The sequence below is a fragment of the Hyaena hyaena genome, unplaced genomic scaffold (genome assembly GCF_003009895.1).
Source record: "Hyaena hyaena isolate Hyena2069 unplaced genomic scaffold, ASM300989v1 scaffold_916, whole genome shotgun sequence".
Taxonomy (NCBI): Eukaryota; Metazoa; Chordata; class Mammalia; order Carnivora; family Hyaenidae; genus Hyaena; species Hyaena hyaena.
The window spans coordinates 336058-344609 of record NW_024081548.1 but is presented as its reverse complement, the minus strand read 5'-3'; the positions used below and the strand labels follow the sequence as shown (position 1 = coordinate 344609).

The 8552-nt window shown below is 36.9% G+C and overlaps 1 protein-coding gene across 1 annotated transcript; it reads left to right on the top strand.

Moving 5' to 3' along the window:
• Nucleotides 1–4815: 4815 nt before the first annotated feature.
• Nucleotides 4816–5750, top strand: LOC120222834 (olfactory receptor 14I1-like). Its single transcript, XM_039220838.1, is given in 2 exon segments — nucleotides 4816–4852; nucleotides 4855–5750. Coding segments are annotated over 2 exon segments (933 nt in total).
• Nucleotides 5751–8552: the final 2802 nt, after the last annotated feature.

Sequence of the window (8552 nt, the reverse complement as noted above, 5' to 3'; positions counted from 1 at the left end):
TGGGAAGGTTATTCCTTCACGTCAGAGCATGTCCCTGAGAGGAAGTGTTCAAGGAGATGCTTCTCTGGGAGAAAAGGAGCTGGCTAGCACCATTTCTCTGTACCATCCTTCAGCATAAACTTACAGCTTAAACATATATATATACATATATATACATGTATATGTATATATATAAATGTATATGTATGTATATATACACATTTAAAGTATATATATATTTCTTTCGTGTATATATACATTTAAAGTACTTATATAATTACTTAAAATGCAAATTATATAATTACTTAATTATATATTTACTTTAAGTGTAAATGGACTAAATGCTCTAATCAAAAGACATACGATGTCAAAATGGATTAAAAAAGCAAGACCTATCTATACGCCACCTGAAATTATTCATGGTAGGACCTCAACATTCTTGTACTTGTTGAACGCTGATTTGGGACCTAGCATGTGATATTTTCTGGAGAATGCTTCATGTGCACTCGAAAAGAATGTGTACTCTGAGGCTTTCGGATGAAATGTGAATATATCTGTTAAGTCCTTCCAGTGTAGTGTGTAATTCAAACCCATTGTTTCCTTGATTTTCTGCTTAGATGGTCTGTAAATTACTGTAAGTGGGGTGTTAAAATCCCCTGCTATTATTGAAATTGTGTCTGTTATTAATTGATTTATATATTTTGGTGTTTCTAGTGGGTGCATAAATATCTGTAATTGTTAGATCTTCTTAGTGGATAGACACTTTATGATACAATACCCTTCTTCATCTTTTGTTACTGTCTTTTTTATAAAATCTCATTTGTCTGATAGAAGCATGGTTACTCCAGCTTTCGTTTGATGTCCATTATTATGATTGATGGTTCTCCATTCCCTTACTTTCAGTATACAGCTGTCTCTAGGTCTCAAAGTGTCTTGCAGGCAATAAGTAGATGGATCTTGTTTTTTTTTTTTCTTTATTCTTTGTTTTTTTTTTAATCCATTCCAATTCCCTATGTCTTTTGATCAGAGCATTTAGTCCACTTACACTGAGACTGATTATTGAAAAAAATGAACTTAGTGCCATTGTGTCACCTGTAGAGTTGGTGTTTCTGTGATGTTTTCTGTTCCTTTCTAATCTTTGTTGTTGGTCTTTTGTTCCCATTCAGAGAGTCCCCTTTAATATTTCTTGCAGGGCTGATTTAGGAGTGCAAACTCCTTTAGTTTTTTGTTTGTCTGGAAAACTCTTTGTCTCTCCTTCGATTCTGGATGACAGTCTTGCTGGATAAAGTACTCTTGGCTGCATATTTTTTCCATTCAGCACATTGAATATATCCTGCCATTCCCTTCTGACCTGCCAAGTTTCTGTGGATGGATCTGCTCTGAATCTGACTTGTCTTGCCTTATAAGTTAAGAATATTTTTTTCGTCTTCCTGCATCCAAGATTCTTTCTTTGTCTGTGTATTTTATGAAATTGATTATGACATGTCTAGGTGATGGTTGTTTTTGTTTAATTTAATTGGCATTCTCTATGCTTCCTGGATTTTGACGTTTGTATCCTCCCCCAGATTAAGGAAATTTTCAGCTATAATTTGCTCAAATAAATCTTCTGCCTCTTTTTCTCTCTTCCTCATCTGGGAATTCTATAATAAGAATGTTATTATATTTTAAGAAGTTGCTGAGTTTTCTATGTCTAACTTTGTGATCCAGAATCTTTCTTTTCCTCTTCTTTTCAGCTTAATTATTTACCATTATATTTTCTCCAATGTCACTGATTCATGTACCCATTTTATCCATCCTCATTGTTATGGCATCCATTTGGGATTACATCTTGGTTGTAGCATTTCAACTTCAGTCTGATTGAATTAAGTTCTTCTATCTCTGCAGTAAGGGATTCTTTAGTGGTTTCTATGCTTTTTTTCTTAAAGCATAAGTAGTATCCTTATTATTCTTGAAACAGAGACAGAGATCGAGCAGGGGAGGGACAGAGAGAGACACACAGAATCTGAAGCAGGCTCCAGGCTCTGAGCTATCAGGACAGAGCCTGACAAAGGTCTCGAACCACGAATGGTGAGATCATGACCTGAGCCGAAGTCAGACGCTTAACTGACTGAGCCACCCAGGGGTCCCTATAGTTGATTTTTAAAATTCTAGTTCAGACATCTTACTTATTTCGGTATTGATTAAATCCCTGGCTGCAATTTCTACTTTCTGTTTTTTCTTTTGTGGTGAATTCCTCCATCTTGTCATTTTGTCTAGGAAGCCCCCCCCCCCCAAGAAACAAAAGATAACTAGATCCTAGATGTGTTTTGGTCTGCTTGTTAGAAGAAGCCAGAGCCAAATTATTATTATTATTATTAATTATTATTATTATGTTATTTACATTATAATCCTTATATATTATATTATATATAATAAAATGCCCTTCTTCAACTCTTGTTACTGTCTTTTTTGGTAAAATTTAATTTAGACATATTAAAATTTTAAACATTTAAATTTTTTAAAATAAAAAAATTAAAAGGAAACTAGATCCTTTTATCCCTAGAGCTGAAATTTTGGAGCACTCTACTATTAGTCTTGGTTTCTGTGAATGTTTTGTTCTGCTATTTTGGGTGAGGAGCCCGTTGTGCTGATTCTGAGGCTGATTTTCACCTGCAGGACTCGGGGAAGCAGGATTTTGTTTAGCAGCTCTGGTATCTACGGGGTGGCACTGTTTAATTCATTGACTTAGGTCAGTTCTGTGGGTGGAGGGTGAAAATGGCTTTACCAAACTCTGTAGTCTTGATGCAGAGAGCTCATGCACATCACTGTTCAGGAAGCCCTGACCCATGAGCAAACAATCACACCCCTCCTGTGTCCCTGGCTTTTGTCAGATCCCTGCCTGCACCCTGCCTGCATCTGAGCTGTCTGCCTGCGGGCAGCACAGTGCTCCTGTGTTTTATATCAGGCAGGGCTGTGTTTCAAAACTCTAAACTTCAGGACTGCCTGGGTGACTCAGTCCATTGATCATCTGATTCGATTTCAGCTCAGGTCAGGATTCCAGGGTTGTGGAATCAAGCCATGAGTTGGGCTCTGCACTGAGTATGGAGCCTGCTTATACTTATACCTCTCCCTCTCTCTCTCTCTCTCTCTCTCTTGCTCACTCGCTCGCTCTTGCTCTCTCTCCCTCTTCCGCTCTCCCTTGTTCACACATTTTCTCTCTAAAATATTTTTTGAAAAATCTCTAAACTTCAGAGATCCTCGTGGCACAGCCCCATCATGCTTACCCTCTGATCAAGAGTCCTACTGCACCATGGCTGGTGCCACATTGTCCTTGAATCAGTCACTAAACTGTGTAGTGGTTTGGAGTTTACGGTAAATCACAGCACAAAGCCAGAGCCAATGTTTGCTGCCCTAAGCCAGTCGGTGCCTTTTTCTTACGCTGGTGAACAGGACAGCTCAATGTTTCCCACCTGGTCGCTTTCTCTGGCGAGGTCATATCGCCTCTACCAAATGCACTTCAGTGCAGTGGAACTCTTTCTTGGGAACATTCAGGCCCTACCACCCACTACCATGTCTCCACCCTCCTTTCCCAGCAGAGCATTTTCAGGCATGAGCCTGTCAATGAAACTTCAGACTTTGCACTACTCTGTTTATAAAAATACTTGTGGGATTTAAATCCTCTTCTTTTTTTCAGTAAATTGCTTGGGGGTAGAGTTTTCTTGTGAAATCTCCTGCATATGTTTCACTCTTTCTTTCTCTCTCACCTCACTCTGCAGTCAGGGTTCCATCCTTTCCACAAAACCCACGGCTCTTTTCTCCCCTAAATCAACTCTCCACAGTTCCTACCTTCCTACCACCTACAAGGTGGTCACTTTTTTTCTGCTTGTAGATGTGAAAGTTGTTTCTCGTAGTACTCACATTGATTTCTTGGGTATTCAGAATTATTTGATATTTATCTAGCTGTGTTCAAGGATGAGACAAGCTTAGGGTCTTAATTCCACAATCTTAATTCAGTCTCTTGAATATGAGACTAATTGGAGTTTCATAAGACCATTCTAATTTCTGAGTAAAAATTGGATGGGAGAGAAAAAAATTTGGAGTTAGCAAATTTCAAATGAGGCAGTTGGAAAAAATCCAGGACAGAGGTATTTGGGTGGCTTGGTCATTTAAGCATATGACTTCGGCTTAGGTCATGATCTCACAGTCATGGGTTTGAGCCCTACATCAGGCTCTGTGCTAACAGCTCAGAGCTTGGAGCCTGCTTCAGATTCCGTGTGTGTGTGTGTGTGTGTGTGTGTGTGTGTGTGTGTGTCTACCCCTCCTCCACTCACACACTCTCTCTCTCAAAAATAAATAAACATTTAAAACTTATTTAAGAAAAGAAAAAAGAAAAAATCAAGGACAAAGAGACTGTGGTAAACATATTTTAATGTGAAACATGTGAATGTATTTAAAGGATATTCAGAGGACATAATTGATAGTAAACTAATTTTGGTTCACGTTTATTGTGAAGTTTCAGTGGTATAGCCATAAGAAGTTATCAAATACAGAGTTGACTATGTGGTACAGAGAAATAATTGGGAGCTTTAGATGTGGGAAATTTCAGCATACAGATGGTTATTCAATTTATGAACTTACTGTGTGCCAAAGAAGCTTATGAATAAAGTACTATTTTTTCTGTAAAAAATGTCTACTGCCACCTCATTTGCTTAAGTAGCACAGAAGATATCTAATTTATTTTTTAATAAGGGGATACAATTTCTACAACATTGTATTAATATAACATTGTGTTCATTTTCTTTGTCTCATTTTTAAACATTTTATATTTCCCTAAACAGAACAATATTTCCTTGCCCAATGGACAATCTTACAGAAGTGACAGAATTCCTGCTCATGGGTTTTCTGATATTTGGTCACTACAAATACTTCATGCTGGACTATTTCTGCTGATTTATCTGTCAGGACTGGTATGGAACCTTCTCATCATGATAGTCATTACTTTTGATCAGTATCTTCACATGCCCATGTACTTCCTTCTGAAGAACCTCTCCTTTTTGGATTTGTGCTACATCTCAGTCACTGTGCCTAAGTCAATCCATAGCTCCCTGACTCACAGTAATTCCATTTCTTACCTTGGCTGTGTGGCTCAAGTCTATTTTTTCTTTGCTTTTGCATCTGCTGAGCTGGCCTTTCTCACTGTCATGTCCTTTGATCACCATGTTACCATTTGCCAGCCCCTCCAATATGACGCCATTATGACATCAGAAAAATGCTACCACATGACAGTCATTGCCTGGCTAAGTTGCTTTATTTATGCAGCAGTTCACACTGGCAACACATTTGGAGAGCACATTTCAAGATGCAACATAATCCACCAGTTTTTCTGTGACATCCCTCATGTTTTGGCCCTTGTTTCCCATGAGGTTTTCTTTGTTGAGTTTGTGACCCTGGCTCTGAGCTCCTGTTTTGTGCTTGGCTGCTTTGTTTTTATGATCATCTCCTATATCCAGATCTTTTCAACGGTACTCAAAATCCCTTCAGTGGAAGGTAGGGCGAAAGCCTTTTCCACCTGCTCCCCACAGCTGATTGTTATCATGCTTTTCCTTACTACAGGGCTCTTTGCTGCCTTAGGACCAAGTGTCAAGACTTCATCCATTCAAGATTTGTTTATTGCTGCGGCCTACACAGTTTTCCCTCCCTTCCTGAATCCCATCATATATAGTCTTAGAAACAAGGAGATTGAAGCAGCTATTTGGAGACTATTTGTGAAGATAAGTTCTCTGCAAAAGTAAAATATTTAGACTTTGCTAATGCAAGACTTGTAACAAAAGACCAGGAGAGCATAAATACTTTCTAAAAAAAAGAAATATATTGGAAAAATATTGAGTGGCAGAATATTTCCAGCCAATATTTAGAATAAAATACAAATGTTTCTTCAAAAAATAAAAATATCCTTGATATCAAATAATGCAAGATTGTTAAATAAAACCTATGGTGTTTCTTTCTCTTTGATTCCATGTATTTTTTTTTTTTTTACAAATAGTTTATTGTCAAATTAGTTTCCACATAACACTCAGTGCTCATCCCCAAAGTGCCCTCCTCCATGCCCATCCCCCCTCCCCCCCACATCCATCAGTCCTCAGTTTTTGTCAGCATTCAGGAGTCTCTCATGGTTTGCCTCTCTCCTTTTCCCCCACCATTTCCACCCTTCTTCTCCCCCTTGTTCCTCCATCAAGTTCCTCCTAATCCTCCTATACGTGCAAACATATGATATTTGTCCTTCTCTGCCTGACTTATTTCGCTCAGTGTGGAGGTTCCTCAGGAAACTAACAATAGAACTCCCCTATGACCCAGCAATAGCACTGCTAGGAATTTACCCAAGGGATACAGAAATGCTGAGGCATAGGAGCACATGTACCCCAATGTTCATAGCAGCACTCTCCACAATAGCTAAAACATGGAAAGAGCCTAAGTGTCCATCAACGGACGAATGGATCAAGAAGATGTGGTTTATCTATACGATGGAATACTACATGGCAATGAGAAACAATGAAATCTGGCCATGTGTCGCAACATGGATGGACCTTGAGGGTGTTATGATTCCATGTATTTTTTAACCAATTAAATGCCTCATATTGAACCTGATGTCATACACTCAAGTTACTATATATTTGTTACCATATTTATATATACACAGACACACACTGTTTCTAGTACCTGTTTTATCTACTCAGCATAGACCAAGTAAAGAAATTGCATAGGGTAGGAGAAAATATTGTAGTATTTTGCCCAATATTTTAGTAACATTTTTCTTTCACTCTTAGCTAATTCTATAAATCTGTCCAGAAATTGAGCCAAGTTCAACACTCTTTATGATAGTTATTTATATTTCATGTTTCTCTTTTGAGATGCTATAACAATTAGTGCAATAATAAAAACAGATAAATTTTAGCATTTGGCTTAAACAAGACACTGGTATAAATATATATTTATGTTTATAGTAATTCAATACTTACAATAACACAACACAATAACAATGTTGGTTCTATTTATTTCATTCAGGTTTCATAGATAAGAAAACTGAGTTCAAACTCAAGAACATGGCTATGTTTACACAGCTAAATGATCAGAACTGATAATTGTTATCAAACAGTTTGACTAGAAAATTTATAATGTTTTCACAATTCTATAATATCTTTTTATCTGCAATCAATAAAATTAACATTCTTATATTAATTTATATTTCTGGAGTACATATACGCTTTATTATTGTTTTTCTATGTTAGATATTATATCCTTATTGCTAGTATTCCTAAGATAACTATATCCATTACATATGGAATGTTATAAAAGGATGTCACTTTTGGTGTCATTCTTACCTGTTTTTAAGTCATCTTAGAGTCACAGGATGATTATTGAAGATGTCTACCTTTTTTATTTTTCAAAAATTTTTAAATACTTACTTTTATTTCCTCATATTTAATAGGTGATATTAATGAACCACTTGTTATTAAAGGCTCTATTTGAAATTTTGATGATTTTTTCCATTTTCACATATAATTTGTTTATACATTTTTATAATTTTTTTAAATTTCGAAGTTAGTATTTCATTCGTTTTTTAATGTTTTTATTTATTTCTGATATATATCAGATATATATATTTATTTCTGATATATATGATATATATATACAGAGAGAGAGAGAGACCAGGGGAGGGTCAGAGAGAGAGAGAGACACAGAATCAGAAGCAGGCTCAGGCTCTGAGCTAGCTGTCAGCCCAGAGCTCGATGCAGGGCTCAAACCCACGAACCATGAGATCATGACCTGAGCCGATGTCAGACGCTTAACCAACTGAGCCACCCAGACGCCCCTAGTATTTCATTTAAAATGGTCCATTTTATTCTCAATTTTGTATCTGAGTTTATATCCACGATTCCACTACTACTTCCTTAAAATTGTATGGTTTTTTAAGACTTCACTAATTACATTTTCTAAATGTGTGCCTATTTCATTTTTAATTTTATATTATCTTCATAGTAATAATTAGTTTAAGGTTCTTAGTTGTTTAATTTCTAATTAAAGCCAATGTAATTCACTTTTATTGGCATACACTGCTATGAATTTTGACAACTTGTATAGAGTCATGTAGTCATCTCCACTATCTAGATACAAGCACCTCTATTTCTCCACAAAACTCCCTCTTCAAAAAATTTTTAATGTTTTATTTATTTCTGAGAGCGAGAGAGAGATACAGACAAAGTGTGAGTAGAGAAGGTCAGAGAGAAGGAGACATAGAGTCTGACAGGCTTCAGACTCTGAACTGTCAGCACATAGCCCAATGTGAGGCTCACACCCACAAACTGTGAGATCATGATCTGGGCTAAAGTCAGACGCTTAACTGACTGAGCCACCCAGACACTTCTCCACAAAACTCACTTTTGAAAATATTTGTGAGTTAAAAAAAAAAAAAAGTCCACTATTGTTGGGGCACCTGAGTGGCTCAGTCATTTAACCATCTTGACTCGATTTTGGCACAGGTCATGATCTCATAGTTTGTGATTTCAAGCTCCATGGTGGCTTCTGTGCTGGCACCA